Below are 18,747 nucleotides of genomic sequence, written 5' to 3'. Positions count from 1 at the left end.
TCTTTAATGTCAATAGCTTGACAGTGGGCTCTCATGGAGCCTCACAGATGTGCAGAGCTTTGTTGAGACTCTCCAACACCAAACTTAGAGTTTGGATATGGGAGTTCAACACCAAACTTAGAGTTTGGTTGTGGCCTCCCAACACCAAACTTAGAGTTTGACTGTGGGGGCTCTGGTTGACTCTACTTTGAGAGAAGCTTTTCATGCTTCCTTTCCATGGTTGCAGAGGGAGATCCTTGAGTTTTAAACACAAGGGAGTCCTCATTCCATTGAAGGACTATTTCACCTCTGTCAACATCAATCACAGCTCTTGCTGTGGCCAGGAAAGGTCTTCCTAGGATGATGGATTCATCCCCTTCCTTTCCAGTATCCAGGACTATGAAATCAGCAGGGATGTAAAGGCCTTTAACCTTTACTAACACGTCCTCCACCTGTCCATAAGCCTGTTTTCTTGAACTGTCTGCCATCTCTAATGAGATTTTAGCAGCTTGCACCCCATAGATTCCCAGTTTCTCTATTACAGAGAGGGGCATGAGGTTTATTCCTGAACCAAGGTCACACAGAGCCTTAAAGATCATGGTGCCTATGGTACAGGGTATTATGAACTTTCCAGGATCCTGTCTTTTCTGAGGCAAAGTCAGTTGATCCAGATCACTTAGTTCATTGATGAACAAGGGAGGTTCAACTTCCCAAGTATCAATGCCAAATAATTTGGCATTCAGCTTCATGATTGCACCAAGAAACTTGGCAGTTTGCTCTTCAGTAACATCCTCATTCTCTTCAGAAGAGGAATACTCATCAGAGCTCATGAAGGGCATAAGGAGGTTCAATAGAATCTCTATGGTCTCTAGATGAGCCTCAGAGTCCTTTGGTTCCTCAGAGGGAAGCTCCTTATTGGTCACTGGACGTCCCAGGAGGTCTTCCTCCTTGGGATTCATGTCCTCCTCTCCCTCATTGGGTTCGGCCATTTTGCTTATGTCAATGGCCTTGCACTCTCCTTTTGGATTCTCTTCTGTATTGCTAGGGAGAGTACTGGGAGGGATTTCAGTGATCCTTTTACTCAGCTGGCCCACTTGTGCTTCCAAATTTCTAATGAAAGACCTTGTTTCATTCATGAAACTCACAGTGGCCTTGGACAGATCAGAGACTAAGTTTGCCAAATTAGGAGTATTTTGTTCAGAGTTCTCTGTCTGTTGCTGAGTGGATGATGGAAAAGGTTTATTATTGTTAAACCTGTTTCTTCCACCATTATTAAAGCCTTGTTGAGGCTTTTGATCCTTCCATGAGAAGTTTGGATGATTTCTCCATGATGAGTTATAGGTGTTTCCATAAGGTTCACCTAAGTAATTCACCTCTGCTATTGCAGGGTTCTCAGGATCATAAGCTTCTTCTTCATAAGAAGCCTCTTGAGTACTGTTGGATGCAGCTTGCATTCCATGCAGACTCTGAGAGATCATATTGACTTGCTGAGTCAATATTTTATTCTGAGCCAATATGGCATTCAGAGTATCAACTTCAAGAACTCCCTTCTTCATAGGCGTCCCATTACTCACAGGATTCCTTTCAGAAGTGTACATGAACTGGTTATTAGCAACCATGTCAATGAGTTCTTGAGCTTCTGCAGGCGTTTTCTTTAGGTGAATGGATCCACCTGCAGAAGTGTCCAGTGACATCTTTGATAGCTCAGATAAACCATCATAGAATATATCCAGGATGGTCCATTCTGAAAGCATGTCAGAAGGACACTTTTTGGTCAACTGTTTGTATCTTTCCCAAGCTTCATAGAGGGATTCACCTTCTTTCTGTCTGAAGGTTTGAACATCAGCTCTAAGCTTGCTCAGCTTTTGAGGAGGAAAGTACTTGGCTAAGAAAGTCGTGACCAGCTTATCCCAAGAGTTCAGGCTGTCTTTGGGTTGAGAATCCAACCATAATCTAGCTCTGTCTCTTACAGCAAAAGGGAAAAGCATGAGCCTGTAGACTTCAGGATCTACTCCATTAGTCTTAACAGTATCACATATCTGCAAGAATTCAGTTAAGAACTGAAAAGGATCTTCAGATGGAAGTCCATGAAACTTGCAGTTCTGCTGCATCAGAGAAACTAATTGAGGTTTCAGCTCAAAGTTGTTTGCTCCAATGGCAGGAATGGAGATGCTTCTTCCATGTAAATTGGAATTAGGTGCAGTAAAGTCACCAAGCATCTTCCTTACATTATTATTATTTTCGGCTGCCATCTCCTCTTCCTGTTCGAAAATTTCTGAAAGGTTATCTCTGGATTGTTGTATTTTAGCTTCTCTTAATTTTCTCTTCAGAGTCCTTTCAGGTTCTGGATCTGCTTCCACAAGAATGTTCTTATCCTTGCTCCTGCTCATATGACAAAGAAGAGGGCACAGAAAAATAATAATAATAATAGAGATTCTTTATACCACAGTATAGGGATCCCTGTGTGAGTAGAAGAAGAGGGGGAGACAAAGAATGTAATATAATGGAAGAAACACAACTGTAAGGATGGCAGAGATGTGAGATGAGATGTTAGTAGATGAATGAATAAATAGAATAAGATGGGAGAGGGAAAATTTTCGAAAAATATTTTTGAAAAAGAGTTAGTGATTTTTGAAAATGGTTTTTGAAAAATGTTAGTATTTTTTTCGAAAAATTTTAAAATCAAAAATAAAAATAATTAGTTAATAAAAAAGAAATTTTTGAAAAAGAGGGAAGATATTTTCGAAAATTAGAGAGAGAGAGAGAGTTAGTTAGGTATTTTTGAAAAAGTTAAGAAACAAATAAAAAGTTAGTTAGTTAGTTGGAACAAATTTTGAAAAGATAAGAAGTTAGGAAGTTAGAAAAGATATTTTGAAATCAAATTTTTTTGAAAAAGATAAGATAAGAAGATATTTTGAAAAGATATGATTGAAATTAGTTTTGAAAAAGATTTGATTTTTAAAATCACAATTAATGACTTGATTCACAAGAAATCATAAGATATGATTCTAGAACTTAAAGTTTGAATCTTTCTTAACAAGTAAGTAACAAACTTGAAATTTTTTGAATCAAAACATTAATTGATGATGTTATTTTCGAAAATATGATGTAAAATTAAGAAAAATATTTTTGAAAAATATTTTTGAAATTTTCGAAAATAACTAAGAATTTTTGAAAAAGATTTGATTTTTGAAAAAGATAAGATTTTCAAATTGAAAATTTGATTTGACTCATAAGAAACAACTTGATTTTAAAAATTTTTGAAAAAGTCAATCCAAATTTTTGAATTTGATGAGGGAAAAAGGGAAAGATATTTTTTTTATTTTTGAATTTTTATGATGAGAGAGAAAAACAACAAAAAGATGCAATGCATGAAATTTTTAGATCAAAACATGTGATGCATGCAAGAATGCTATGAATGTCAAGATGAACACCAAGAACACTATGAATGTCAAGATGAACATCAAGAACATATTTTTGAAAAATTTTTTATGCAAAGAAAATATGTAAGACACCAAACTTAGAAATCTTTCATCTTTAGACTCTAAGAAACGAAAAATGCACATGTAAAACAAGAAAAGACACAAAATATGAAAACATCAAGATCAAACAAGAAGACTTACCAAGAACAACTTGAAGATCATGAAGAACACTATGAATGCATGATATTTTCGAAAAATGCAAGATGCACATGCAATTGACACCAAACTTATGATATGACTCAAGACTCAAACAAGAAACAAAAAAATATTTTTGATTTTTATGATTTTCTATTTTTTTTTTTTTGGATTTTTTTCGAAAATTATATGAAAAAGAAAAACTAAGGATTCCAAAATTTTTAACATGAATTCCAGGAATCTTGCATTCTTAGTCTAAAGCTTCAGTCCAGGAATTAGACATGGCTCACTAGCCAGCCAAGCTTTCAATGAAAGCTCCGGTCCAAAACACTAGACATGGCCAATGGCCAGCCAAGCTTCAGCATGTAATTCAGACATGACATGCCTGACATACTCATTCCCAAAGGAATTAGACATGGCTTTACAGCCAGCCAGGCTTCAACATGCTTCATGAAACACTAGAATTCATTCTTAAAAATTTTGAATAAATTTTTGAAAACATTTTTATATTATTTTTTTTCGAAAACACAAGAAAAACTTTTTTGAAAGATTTTTTGAAAGAGTTTTGAAAACAAAACAAAAATAAAATTACCTAATCTGAGCAACAGGATGAACCGTCAGTTGTCCAAACTCAAACAATCCCCGGCAACGGCGCCAAAAACTTGGTACGCGGAATCGTGATTACACTTTAATTATGTAAAATTCATCGCTCTTTCTTTCCCTGGTAATGGCGCCAAAAACATGATGCCAAGACCATGGTTCACAACTCCGTGTAACTAACCAGCAAGTACACTGGGTCGTCCAAGTAATACCTTACGTGAGTAAGGGTCGAATCCCACGGAGATTGTTGGTATGAAGCAAGCTATGGTCACCTTGCAAATCTCAGTCAGGCGGATATAAATTGATAATGGTGTTTTCGAATAATAATTAATAGAATAGGGATAGAGATACTTATGTAAATCATTGGTAGGAATTTCAGATAAGTAAATGGAGATGCTTTTCGTTCCTCTGAACCTCTGCTTTCCTGCTATCTTCATCCAATCAGTCTTACTCCTTTCCATGGCTGGCTTTATGCAAGGGCATCACCGTTGTTAGTGGCTACATCCCCTCCTCTCAGTGAATAATATGCTCACGCACCCTGTCACGGCACGGCTATTCATCTGTCGGTTCTCGATCATGCTGGAATAGGATTCACCCTCCTTTTGCGTCTGTCACTAATGCCCAGCACTCGCGAGTTTGAAGCTCGTCACAGTCATTCAATCATTGAATCCTACTCGGAATACCACAGACAAGGTTTAGACTTTCCGGATTCTCTTGAATGCCACCATCATTCTAGCTTGCGCCACAAAGATTCTGGTTAGGAGATCTAAGAGATATTCATTCTAGCTTATTTCATGTAGAACGGAAGTGTTTGTCAGGCACGTGTTCATAGGGGAGAATGGTGATGAGCGTCACACATAATCATCACCTTCATCATGTTCTTGGGTGCGAATGGATATCTTAGAAGTGAAATAAGATGAATTGAATAGAAAATACTAGTACTTTGCATTAATCTTTGAGGAACAGCAGAGCTCCACACCTTAATCTATGGAGTGTAGAAACTCTACCGTTAAAATTACATAAGTGAAAGGTCCAGGCATGGCCGAGATGGCCAGCCCCTCTGATCTAAGAACCAGGCATCCAAAGATTGTTTACACTGATCAAAGATGGTTCAAAAGATATCTAATACAATAGTAAAAGGTCCTATTTATAATAAACTAGCTACTAGGGTTTACATGAGTAAGTAATTGATGCATAAATCCACTTCCGGGGCCCACTTGGTGTGTGCTTGGGCTGGGCTTGAGTGTTGCACGTGTAGAGGTCCTTCTTGGAGTTGAACGCCAGGTTTTGATCCATTTCTGGCGTTCAACTCTGGTTTTGGATCCTTTTCTGGCGCTGGACGCCAGAATTGGGCAGAGAGCTGGTGTTGAACGCCAGTTTACATCGTCTATTCTTGGCCAAAGTATGGACTATTATATATTGCTGGAAAGCCCTGGATGTCTAATGTCCAACGCAATTGGAAGCACGCCATTTAAAGTTTTGTAGCTCCAGAAAATCCACTTTGAGTGCAGAGAGGTCAGAATCCAACAGCATCAGCAGTCCTTCTTCAACCTCTGAATCTGATTTCTGCTCAAGTCCCTCAATTTCAGCCAGAAAATACCTGAAATCACAGAAAAACACACAAACTCATAGTAAAGTCCAGAAATGTGAATTTAACATAAAAACTAATGAAAACATCCCTAAAAGTAACTAGATCCTACTAAAAACATACTAAAAACAATGCCAAAAAGCGTATAAATTATCCGCTCATCACCTCCCTTCTTGGGAATATCTTGGACAGGGCTCACCCAGGGACTATCAGAAATAGGTTAAATAATCCCAGCCTCTAGTAACTTAGTGACCTCTTTCTGCACCACTTCCTTCATGGCTGGATTTAGCCACCTCTGTGGTTGAACCACTGGCTTGGCATCATCCTCCAATAGGATTTTGTGCATGCATCTTGCTAGGCTAATGCCCTTAAGGTCACTTATGGACCACCCAAGAGCTGTCTTGTGTGTCCTTAGCACTTGAATTAGTGCTTTCTCTTCCTGTGGATTTAAAGCAGAGCTTATGATCACTGGAAAAGTGTCACCCTCTCCCAGAAATGCATATTTCAGGGATGGTAGTAGTGGTTTGAGCTCTGGTTTAGGAGGTTTCTCCTCTTCCTGAGGGATTTTTAGAGGTTCTTTTATTTCCTCTGGTTCCTCCAAATCAGGCTGAATATCTTTAAAGATGTCCTCTAGCTCTGACTCAAGACTCTCAGTCATATTGATCTCTTCTACCAAAGAGTCAATAATATCAGTGCTCATGCAGTCATTTGCTGTGTCTGGATGCTGCATAGCTTTGACAACATTTAACTTGAACTCATCCTCATTGACTCTCAGGGTCACTTCCCCTTTTTGTACATCAATAAGAATCCGTCCAGTTGTTAGGAAAGGTCTTCCTAGAATGAGAGTTACACTCTTGTGCTCTTCCATTTACAGCACTACAAAGTCAGTGGGAAAGGCAAATGGCCCAACCTTGACAATCATGTCCTCAATGATGCCTGATGGATATTTAATGGAGCCATCAGCAAGTTGAAGACATATCCGGGTTGGTTTGACTTCTTCAGTCAACCCAAGCTTTCTGATAGTGGATGCAGGTATTAGGTTGATACTTGCTCCAAGGTCACATAGAGCTGTCTTGGTGCAAGCACCCTCTAGTGTACATGGTATCATAAAGCTTCCTGGATCTTGAAGCTTTTCTGGTAAGCTTTTTAGAATGACTGCACTGCATTCTTCAGTGAGAAACACTCTTTTAGTTTCTCTCCAATCCTTCTTATGACTTAAGATCTCTTTTATGAACTTAGCATAAGAGGGTATTTGCTCAAGTGCCTCTGCAAACAGGATCTTTATTTCAAGAGTCCTGAGATAGTCTACAAAGCGGGCAAATTGTTTATCCTGTTCCACTTGGTGGAGCTTCTGAGGATAAGGCATCTTGGCTTTATATTCTTCAACCTTAGTTGCTGCAGGTTTATTTCCTACAGAAGTGGTTGGAGAAGCCTTCTTAGAGGGGTTACTATCAGCACTTGCAGGTGTCTGATTCCTCATTGGCGTTTGAACGCCAGGATTGGGTGCTGGATGGGCATTTAACGCCAGCTTCCCACCCTTTTTCTGGCGTTTGAACACCAGAGTTGTTCCTCTCTGGGCTCCTGATGTCCTCAGAGGGATCTTGGGTAGTGGCTTGGTCATCCTCTGTCATTTGTTCCTTTCTTGACTTTTTGCTATTTTGAGCTGAGTTATTCAATGTCTTCCCGCTCCTTAGTTGGACAACTTGGCATTCTTCTGTTATCTGTTTAGATAGCTGCTGTCTTGTCTGATTCAATTGTGCTTCTATATTCTTGTTAGCATTTTTAGTGTCTTGGAGCATCTCTTTGAATTCTGCTAATTGTTTTGTCATAAGGAGTAATTGCTGATTGAGTTCAACAATCTGTTCTTGAGGATTAGGATCAGAAGTTACTGACATAGCCTCTTCTTTTATGGAGGACTCACTGTTTAAGTACAGATGTTGATTTCTAGCAACTGTATCTATGAGTTCTTGAGCCTCTTCAATTGTTTTTCTCATGTGTATAGATCCACCAGCTAAGTGGTCTAGAGACATCTGAGCTTTTTCTGTAAGTCCATAGTAGAAGATGTCTAACTGTACCCACTCTGAAAACATTTCAGAGGGACATTTTCTTAGCATCCCTCTGTATCTTTCCCAGGCATTATAAAGAGATTCATGATCCTCTTGTTTAAAGCCTTGGATGTCCAGCCTTAGCTGTGTCATCCTTTTTAGAGGGTAAAATTGATTCAGAAATTTGTCTGTTAATTGTCTCCATGTTTTTATACTTGCTGTGGGTTGGTTATTTAACCACCTCTTAGCTTGATCTTTTACAACAAATGGAAACAATAATAATCTGTAGACATCTTGATCCACTTATTTATCACGTACTGTGTCAGTAATTTGTAAGAACTGTGCCAGAAACTTAGTAGGTTCTTCTTGTGGAAGACCGAAATACTGGAAATTTTGCTGCACCATGATAATGAGTTGAGGATTTAGCTCAAAGCTGCTTGCTTTTATGGGAGGTATACAGATGCTACTCCCATATGCAGCTGTAATGGGGTTAGCATATGACCCCAGAGTCCTTCTGGACTGTTCATTTCCACTTATGTCCATGATGGAGAAAAGGGAATCGATATGAATTGCAATTATATATTTATTATATTTTTTTAATTAAAAGTAACCAAAAATAATAAGTAAAATAAATGGAAAATAAAATAAAATTTCGAAAACAAAAAGAAAATAAAATAAAAGCAAATTGAAAACTAAATTAATTAATTAATTAAAAAGATTTTGAAATTAGCAATCAAAAAGATATGATTGAAAATTATTTTGAAAAAGATATGATTTAGAAGATATGATTGCAATTAAAAAAAAGATATGATTGAAAAAATTAAAAAGATTTGATTTTTGAAAAAGATTTGAAAAGATCAATTTTTGAAATTAGAATTTTGACTTGACTAAAAAAATATATGATTTTGAAAATCTTTGACTAAATTAATGCAAAATTTCGAAATTTATGAGTAAAATAAGGAAATGATATTTTTTTATTTTTGAATTTTAATGCGGAAAGAGAAAAACAACAAAATGACACTAAACTTAGAAATTTTAGATCAAAACACAGAGAACAAACAAGAAAACTTTGAATGTCAAGATGAACACCAAGAACACTTTGAAGATCAAGATGAACACCAAGAACAAATTTTTGAAAAATTTTTAAGTAAATAAAAGCACAAAAACACACCAAACTTAAAATTTTTAGAGAATCAAACACAAATTTTCGAAAAATTAAAGGAAAACACAAAGAAGACACCAAACTTAGAATTTTTTAAGAATCAAGAAAGAACTAAGGACATGCAATTTCGAAAAATTAAAAGAAAATAAAAACATGCAATTGACACCAAACTTAAAATATGAAATTAAACTCAAATAAAAGACTCTAAACCAACAAAAATAAAATATTCCTAATCTAAGCAACAAGATAAACCGTCAGTTGTCCAAACTCGAACAATCCCCGGCAACGGCATCAAAAACTTGGTGCATGAAATTACAATCACACTTTTGCAACTCCGCACAACTAACCAGCAAGTGCACTGGGTCGTCCAAGTAATACCTTACGTGAGTAAGGGTCGATCCCACGGAGATTGTTGGCTTGAAGTAAGCTATGGTTATCTTGTAACTCTTAGTCAGGATATCAATAATTCTCAGATTTAATTGTAAAAAGTAAAAGAACATGAAATAAATACTTGTTATGCAGTAATGAAGAACAGGTTGAGGCTTTGGAGATGCTTTGTCTTCTGAATCTCTGCTTTCCTACTATCTTCTTCTTCATGCACGCAAGGCTCCTTCCATGGCAAGCTTTAAGTTGGGCATCACCGTTGTCAATGGCTACTTCCCATCCTCTCAGTGAAAATGTTCCAAATGCGCTGTCACCGCACGGCTAATCATCTGTCAGTTCTCGATCATGTCAAAATAGGATCCATTGATCCTTTTGCGTCTGTCACTACGCCCAACACTCGCGAGTTTGAAGCTCATCACAGTCATCCCTTCCCAGATCCTACTCAGAATACCACAGACAAGGTTTAGAAATTCCAGATCTCAGGAATGGCCGCCAATAATTCTAGCTTATACCACGAAGACTCTGATCTGAATCATGAGGCTAAGAGATATGCATTCAATCTAAGGTAGAACAGAGGTGGTTGTCAGGCACGCATTCATAGATGAGAATGATGATGAGTGTCACGGATCATCACATTCATCAGGTTGAAGTGCGAATGAATATCTTAGAATAGAAGCAAGCGTGATAGAATGGAAAACAGTAGTAATTGCATTAATTCATGAAGAACAGCAGAGCTCCTCACCCCCAACAATGGGGTTTAGAGACTCATGCCGTAGAGAATACAATAGGAAACGTGTAAAGTGTCATGAGGTGCAAGATGAATCACTCAAAGTAGTTTTTATAGTAAACTGGTGACCTAGGGTTACAGAAAATGAGTAAGCTAGGGTGTTTAGTGTAAAAATCCACTTTCGGGGCCCACTTGGTGTGTTCTTGGGCTGAGCATTGAAGCTTTCATGTGTAGAGACTTTTCTTGGAGTTAAACGCTAGCTTTTGTGCCAGTTTGGGCGTTTAACTCCAGCTTTTGTGCCAGTTCTGGAGTTAAACGCCAGAATTCTTGAGCTGACTTGGAACGCCTATTTGGGCCATCAAATCTCGGACAAAGTATGGACTATTATATATTGCTGGAAAGCCCAGGATGTCTACTTTCCAACGCAATTGAGAGCGTGCCAATTGGGCTTCTGTAGCTCCAGAGAATCCACTTCAAGTGCAGGGAGGTTAGAATCCAACAGCATCTGCAGTCCTTTTTCAGCCTCTGAATCAGATTTTTGCTCAGGTCCCTCAATTTCTGCCAGAAAATACCTGAAATCACAAAAAAATACACAAACTCATAGTAAAGTCCAGAAAAGTGAATTTTAAATAAAAACTAATAAAAAATATAATAAAAACCAACTAATTTATACTAAAAACATTCTAAAAATAGTGCCAAAAAGCGTATAAATTATCCGCTCATCAAGGGACCTGAGCAAAAATCTGATTCAGAGGCTGAAAAAGGACTGCAGATGCTGTTGGATTCTGACCCTCCTGTACTCGAAGTGGATTTTCTAGAGCTAAAGAAGCTCAATTGGCGCACTCTCAATTGTGTTGGAAAGTAGACATCCTAGGCTTTCCAGTAATATATAATAGTCCATACTTTGCTCGAGGCTTGATGGCCCAAACTGACGTCCAAAGCCAGCCTAAAACATCTTAGCGTAAAACGCCCAAACTGGCACTAGAATTAGAGTTAAACTCCCAAACTGGCACCAAAGCTGGCGTTTAACTCCAGGAACAGCCTATGCACGTGTAAAGCTCAATGCTCATCCCAAGCACACACCAACTAGGCCCCGGAAGTAGATTTCTGCACTATCTGCACTTAGTTACTCATTTTCTGTAAACCTAAGTTACTAGTTTAGTATAAATAGCACTTTTTACTATTGTATTCACAACTTTTGGAACATCTTTTGATCACTTTGATCTTTTGAGACTATTGTTCACATTTGGGGGCTGGCCTCACGGCCATGCCTAGACCTTTTTTACTTATGTTTTTTCTACGGTGGAGTTTCTACACCCCATAGATTAAGGTGTGGAGCTCTACTGTTCTTCATGAAATAATGCAAGTACTATTATTTTTCTTTCAATTCACACCTACTTCTTCTCCAAGATATACTCTCGTACTTAATTCAGTTAACTTAGAATGAAGGGGTGACCCGTGACAATCACCCAATCTTCTTTACTCGCTTAACCAAGATCCGCGTGCCTGACAATCACAAAGCGGTCTATATGATGTTCAATGTAGTCATTGGACGACAGCCGGAGTATATTCTCTTGGATATCTGATACACGGACCGAGTTCGTGAGATTAGTATCTTCGTGGTATAGGCTAGAATTATTGGCAGCATTCTTGGGATCCGGAAAGTCTAAACATTATCTGTGGTATTTCGAGTAGGATCTGAGAAGGGATGACTGTGACGAGCTTCAAACCTGCAAATGTTGGGCGCAGTGACAGTGTACAAAAAGATCAATGGATTCTATTCTGACGCTAGTGGGAACCGACAGATGATTAGCCATGCGGTAGCTGTACCTGGTATTTTTCATCTGAGACGAGAAATCTGACAGTTGATTAGCCGTGCAAAAACCGTAGAGGACCATTTTCACTGAGAGGATCTTACAGCTTGCCATAGAAAGGAGCACGCATGGTTGGAAGAAGGCAGTAGGAAAGCAGAGGTTCAGAAGCAACAAAGCATCTCCAGATGCTTATCTGAAATTTCCACCAATGAATTACATAAGTAACTTTATTTTATTTTATGTTTTATTTATATTTTAATTATCAAAACCTCATAACTATTTGAATCCACCTGACTGAGATTTACAAGATGACCATAGCTTGCTTCAAGCCGACAATCTCCATGGGATCGACCCTTACTCACGTAAGTTTTATTACTTGGACGACCCAGTGCACTTGCTGGTTAGTTGTGCGGAGTTGTGAAAAGTGTGAATCACAATTTCATGCACCAGTATACATACTATTTAGGATGTCTGTTTGACATATATAGCATAAAGGTTCATGAGCATACTTTTGGAGATTCGAAGCACTAGACTTGAGATATTAAGATTGATCACCTTAATATCAATTGTTCGGTATAGACAAGACCTGAAGGGCATCTTGTGGAAGCGAGTGAGGTGATACGGTTGACTATAGGGCTGCTACTGTGCAGGCTATTACTGACGGGTTGAGACAACAAGCTAAAAACGGTGATAGCAGCGGAAATGGACTTGGTGGTGGTGATGACCAAGGGATTTGAACTTGTGCAGCTGGAGAAAGGTCAATGGCCTTTAGTTTTTGAGGTGAAAAGATTCAACAACATGTTTTGGTGGAAGCGAGTACAGATTTGAGTTCATCGAGGTTTATAATCAGAGTGGTGCTGTGGAAACGCGATAATTTTGGTGGCTCTAGAATTGTAGTGACGTGAGAAAGGAGTTTTACGATATGAGATTGTTTTGAGAATTGATGAAGAAGCGAGGAAATAGAAGTGGGTGTATGTGAGTTTAGGTTGGAATATTGACTCATATTAGGAGATTGGGAAAATGATTAGTGTTTAAGATAGTTGAGAAGGATTAGAGATTGATTTGACTTAGATAGAACCCTTGAAGGAAAAGGGAGTTGGTAGTCATTGAGAAAGAGTTAGACGAAGCTAAGAGCGAAATAAACGGGTATAACTTAGGCTTGAATTTGGTTTAAGTTTAAGATCATGTATATGAGAATGAAGAATATCAAATAGGTATTTGAATTAACATTGGAGAATAGTAGAGTGAATAGTGGGAGATCGGTTGATTTTGAGAGAACATATATAAAGATTAGAAAGCAAATTTTGAGGGTAAAATTTTTTATTAGGTGGGTAGGATGTAAACCCCGGGTAATTAGTAACTAATTAGCCAATAAATTAATTATTATTTAAGAAATTAGAAAGTTAAAATTTATAGTTTAATGGGTAGAAATAATTAAAATATGAATTTTGGCACTAATTTTAAAAGTTTTGGCCCAAGATTAAGCCAAACGGACTAAAAACGCTAATGGGTTGGACCGGACCCAAGTTGGGCCCAAGCCCAACATACATATAGACATTTAAGTGGCCAATTCAGCCACTTTCAGCACAAGAAGGCTGAAGCAACGTGATTGAGAGGAAGAGAGGTAAGGATTTCACCAAATCACTATTCATCTTTATCTTATATTGCTCATAAATTAAGCTACGGAGCTCCGATTGACGAGCCATTTACAGCCACACGTTTGGCTTGGAATTATCTACAAAACCCACTAAACAATTTGGTAAGGAATTTGATTTCTCTGGTCCAGTTCTCTCTTCCCAACAGCTTCAAAAATTTGGCTATAGTTATTAAGTAATTTTTGTGATTTTGGATGTTTAGGTACAATCTAGCACTTGATTGCTATTGAGTGTTGTCCCAATCAACATTGGGTAAGGTGAGCATATTCAAATCCCTTGTGGTTTTGTGTATATATGAAATCCTAGGTTTGATTTATGAAATTTTGTGTATTTGCTAGCTTAAATTAGTTGTGTGAAGTGTATTGGTGAATTGGTTGCTTGGTGATACGTGAGCATCTTATACCATTTTTCATGTTGTTTTTATAGTATTTTTAGTTAGATTTTATTAAGTTTTATTATGTTTTAGTGCAAAAATTTATCTTTAGATGATACATTGAGTTTTTGTGTTATTTTTATGATTTTAGGCGAATATGGCAGAGTCTTGTGCAAAGACGAAGAAAGGATAGCAGATGTTGTCAATCATGACCTCCTTGCATTCCAAAGAGCATAAATTGAGCTACTGAGGTCCAATTGGAGCGGTCTCAACGGCGTTAAAAAACTAACTTCCAAAGCTTTCCAACTATATATGATAGTCTATACTTCTCTTCCAGAATCACTGCCAAAGCTGGCGCTAACTTGGCGTTTAGCGCCCAAGAAGGAGTAGCTCCTAGTGTTGAATGCCAAAACTGGTGTTCAACGCCAACCAGGGAGCAAGAACCAGCAAGCTCATCTCCCCTATGGGCTTTCAACGCCCATAATTGAATTTGAACTCCAGCATCAGCCCAAACACTCACCAAGTGGGCCCCAAGTGGATTTTAGCACTCCTTAACTTATCTTATCCTTGTAACTTTTAAATTTAAATTAATATCTTTTAGGTTTAGCTTTTACTATTTAAAGAGGAGATCACTTAGATTCAGGATACACTACTTCAGATCTTCTTTATTTTTCACTCTATTTTCTCTGTAAAGTATGTGTAACTAAACCTCCTAGTTAAGGTTAAGAGCTCTGCTTATTTCTATGGATTAATATTATTACTCTTCTATTTTAATCAATGTTTGATTTTATTCTAAGGTGTTGTTTTTGTTCTTAATCTTATGAATCCGGGGTGGAACGATAGTATGACCCCTTATTCTACATGAGAACTTGTGATTCTCGACAAAGCTATCTCGCTTGGGCTACAGCTTGAAAACACTCCTCCTAAACTGTGAACTACCTGGACTAATTTGGATATGTGACATAAAATCCGGTTAGCTTTGGGTAATTGAGGTTTTGTGGTGCTAAACTAGATTTCTGAACTCCACCCTCTAATTTGAAAGAATTGACCTTGTATGTGGCATTTTAGTAAGATTTGGGGAGATTAACTCGCTAAGACATTAGGCTTTAATCACTTATGGTTTACCATGGAATGAATCATTTATTGTTAAAATAGTTAGTAAGAAGTATCAATCCAGAAAGATAAACATCTCCGAGACCTTAATTGTTTTCTCATTATTGTTTTACACCGATTCTTTACTGCTTTCTTTATTATCTTGTTTTATGCATTCTAAACAACAACCCTCTTTTCTGTTTGCCTGACTAAGTCTTGCAAGATAACTATTGCTTGCTCAATCTAATAATCCTTATGGGATCGACCCTCACTCACCTGAGGTATTACTTAGACGACCTGGTGCACTTGCCGGTGAAGTTTTTGGTGCCATTGTCGGGGATTGTTCGTGATTGACAACTACCAGTTGTTTTGTTGCTTAGATTAGGTACTTTTACTAGTTTTTCATTTAATTATTTTTCCTTTTTAATTTTTGAACCTTCTTTTGTTCACTCTTTTAAAATTTTTCGAAAATTCATCTTAGTCATCTTTTTCTCTTTTTCGAATTTTGTTTCAAATTTTAACTTTGGTGTCTTTTTAGTGTTTTTCTTTTCTTTTTAAATTTTCAAAAAAAAACTTAACTTTTCTTTTTTGGTTGCGGGTTTTGGTGTTTTGGCCTTTAACGAGGAATCGGCCAAGGTATGGTTTTGGTTTCTCGTAGATAATATATAATATTGCGTGAAAACTTAGGCTAGTTGACCGTAGGATAAGTTGAATTATGTGTATGATTGGTGTTGTTTGAGTATTAGAAGTAAGTGTTAAATTGATATGAATTATGATTGAAAATTGTGGTTTATGGTTGTCTTGGTGAAGTTGATCAAAGGTGATGTTGTACTTGTTGCACCAAATTAATGAAAGGTGAATGGAAATAATTGTGAAGTGGTTCGAAATTGTTGTAAAAGTGGATATTGATTATTTGATTGTAGAATTGTTGAGTTTGTTATAGGACTGGTGTTGATGAATGTTATTGATGGTGAAAGATTGAGGGTTGGTTGAGTAATATATATGTATATGTGATTATCAAATAATGAATGTGTTTGGCATTGAAAATTGTTGAGTATAATGGTAAGTTTATATGTTGAGTTAATGTGAATGTTAGTTGAAAAAATCAGTGGGTGGTGTTTGATGAATTATGATGTTGCTTAAAATATTTTTTATTAGGTTTTGGTTGATTTTTGGTTTGGAAAACTTGAGGATTGAGTTTTTGGTGAAACTTGATTTTTAACCAATTTCGGCGGTCCATAACTTGAGCCTCGAATTTTGGATTTGAATAAAATTTATTTCAAATTAAAGATAATTTCAAAAGCTTTAAAAACGGTATAAAATTTGAGGAAATCGAAGTTTTGTAGAGAAAGTTATGAACACCGGAAGTTAGGGGTATAAAATATAATTTTAATAACTTAGCAGCTTTTGAGGGAAAAAAAGGAGTCGCGTACCCGAGCACCTGCATGCGACGTGGGGAAGCATTTCTGTTTTCATGACTCACGTACGTGATAAACCCCATTTGTAGGGTTTATCTTAAGCTTGGTTTAAGGGATTTATGACCTTTTGCCCACATTTATTTAATAAAATAGCATGGTTTCATGATTGTCTCCCAATTTATGCTTATGTGTAAAAACATGCTTTCTAGGTCCTTAAGTGTTGATTTTAATTCACCTTTGATTCTACTAGATGCCTTGATTTGTTTGTTAAGTGACTTCAGGTTGAGAAGGCTAGGAATGGATCAAAGGGGAGAAGAGGAAAGCATGCAAAGTGGAGAACACATGAAAAACCAAAGATTTGGATATCTTCATCCATGCGCACGCGCACTGTATGCGCACGCGTGGATCGCGAAAACTTCAAGGGATGCGCACGCGTGCTGTACGCGTACGCGTTAGTGGCCGCACATAATTTTTAATAGAAAACGTGCCCAGCAATTTCTAGGAGCTGTGGGGCCCAGTTTACAACCAACTTTGGCGCTAAAATGCATATAAGGACCAAGGATTAAAGGGGAATCATCATCATACACATCATAATTCACATTAGAATTAGTTTAGAAGTAGTTTTAGAGAGAGAAGCTCTCGCTTCTCTTTAGGATTAGGATTAGGATTAGGTTTAGATCTAGATCTACTTCTTCTTCTTCTCTCTTAATTTTCCTCTTTCATCCTTAATTGTTCTCTTATAGTTGTAGCATTTACTTCTCTTGTAATTCCTTTGTATTGCTAGTTGTAGCTTATGAACTTTCTTTTGTAGATCTACATTTCTTCTTCAATGCAATTGGTAAGTTCTTTGTTGTTTCATAATTGTTTTGCCTTTCTATTGTTAATATCTTGCTTTTGTAGTTGTAGATTCCTTCAATTCTTGCAATTAATAATGTTTGCCTTTATTGCCCTCTATGTGTTTGTTAAAATGCTCCTTTTAGTTGTGAGTTAGATTTTTATTCCTCTTAGCTTGGGAAGGTAACTTAGGAACTCTTGAGTTACTAATGTCCAAGTAATTGATGATTGGGAGCCATTAACTCTAGGTCTCACTAATTGAATTGGTGGAGAGCTAGGACTTATGGACTTGGATTGATATAGCTCATTTGACTTTCCTTTACCTAGTTAAAGGATGACTTAATGGGATTGACCCTTGCCAAGACCTTTGTAGCTATTAGTTTACTTCCTTGTCATTTATCTTTCATGTCTCTTATCTCAAAAACCCCAAAACATACTCCATAACAAATAGTAAGAACACTTTGTTGTAATTCCTAGGGAGAACAACCCAAGGTTTAAATACTTCAGTTTATAGATTTTAAGGGTTTGTACTTGTGACAACCAAATTTTTGTATGAAAGGATTATCGATTGGTTTAGAAACTATACTTGCAACGAGATCTCATTACAGAAATTCTATACCATCAAAAATTCGTTCATCAAAATGGCGCCGTTGTCGGGAAATTGTAATGGTGTTGTGTTATTGGTTATTGTATATATGTGAATATTGTGAAGATGTTTGCCTTTTGCTTGTTTGTTAGCTTTTTGTAGTTGTAGGACTTTGTTTTCTTTATTTGTTATTAGGTTTTATTTTCTCTTGCTATCATGAATTCTCATTTTGGCTATGAGTTAGGTTATCAACATGTTGTAGGAAATGAGGACTATAATGAGGATGTGTATCAAGGATAGGACAATCAAAGGTGGGAGGAGCCATATGCATATGATCAATCTTCATGGCAACAACCTCCACCAATAGACTATGAACAAGAGCCATTCCATGATGCATATCAATCCAATGGCTATGGTGAATCTGCTTGTGACTTTCAAGAACCACCATCATATGCCTACGAGTCATATTCTCAACATGAACCTCAACCATACTCACAAGCCCCCTATCACCAAGCCCCTCCATACGACCCCAATCCATATCCACCATACCAACCGCCTTTTGAACTATATGAGCCATACATGGAACCATCATTTCAATATCAATACTCCCAAGAACCACCTCAGTATACACCACCATACCCTTACCAAGAAGAACCACCTTTTCCTATTATGAACCCTTTCTCCAAGACAATGAACCCTCTTATCCACTCCAATCCCCAATGGATGAAATCCTTAGCCTTATACTTCAAGGGCAAGGAGAAATACAAACGGAGACACTAGAATTTGTGGCTACCTTGACCAAGGTGGTAAGCATTTTAGCCTCCCAATGCTTGAGCACTCAAAGCACTCCCATGATCACGTGTGGAGAATTAA

The 18,747-nt window shown here is 37.3% G+C and overlaps 1 protein-coding gene and 1 non-coding gene across 2 annotated transcripts in view; one reads left to right on the top strand and one right to left on the bottom strand.

Annotated features, from left to right (window-relative positions):
• The window catches only part of LOC140182335 (uncharacterized), a 68,785-nt gene extending 50,274 nt beyond the window's left edge, over positions 1–18,511 (bottom strand). Inside the window, exon 1 of the mRNA XM_072228500.1 lies at positions 18,334–18,511. Within this exon, the coding sequence (XP_072084601.1) occupies positions 18,334–18,511 (178 nt within the window). The remainder of the gene's footprint in view (positions 1–18,333) is intronic.
• On the top strand, positions 1,728–1,835 carry LOC112780748 (small nucleolar RNA R71). The gene has a single exon (XR_003191564.1). It is a non-coding gene; the product is annotated as a small nucleolar RNA R71 (small nucleolar RNA).
• Positions 18,512–18,747: the final 236 nt, after the last annotated feature.

The sequence above is a fragment of the Arachis hypogaea genome, chromosome 19 (genome assembly GCF_003086295.3).
Source record: "Arachis hypogaea cultivar Tifrunner chromosome 19, arahy.Tifrunner.gnm2.J5K5, whole genome shotgun sequence".
In the NCBI taxonomy this organism is placed as follows: Eukaryota; Viridiplantae; Streptophyta; class Magnoliopsida; order Fabales; family Fabaceae; genus Arachis; species Arachis hypogaea.
The sequence above is the reverse complement of the archived record's forward strand: the minus strand, read 5'-3'. Positions and strand labels throughout refer to the sequence as shown.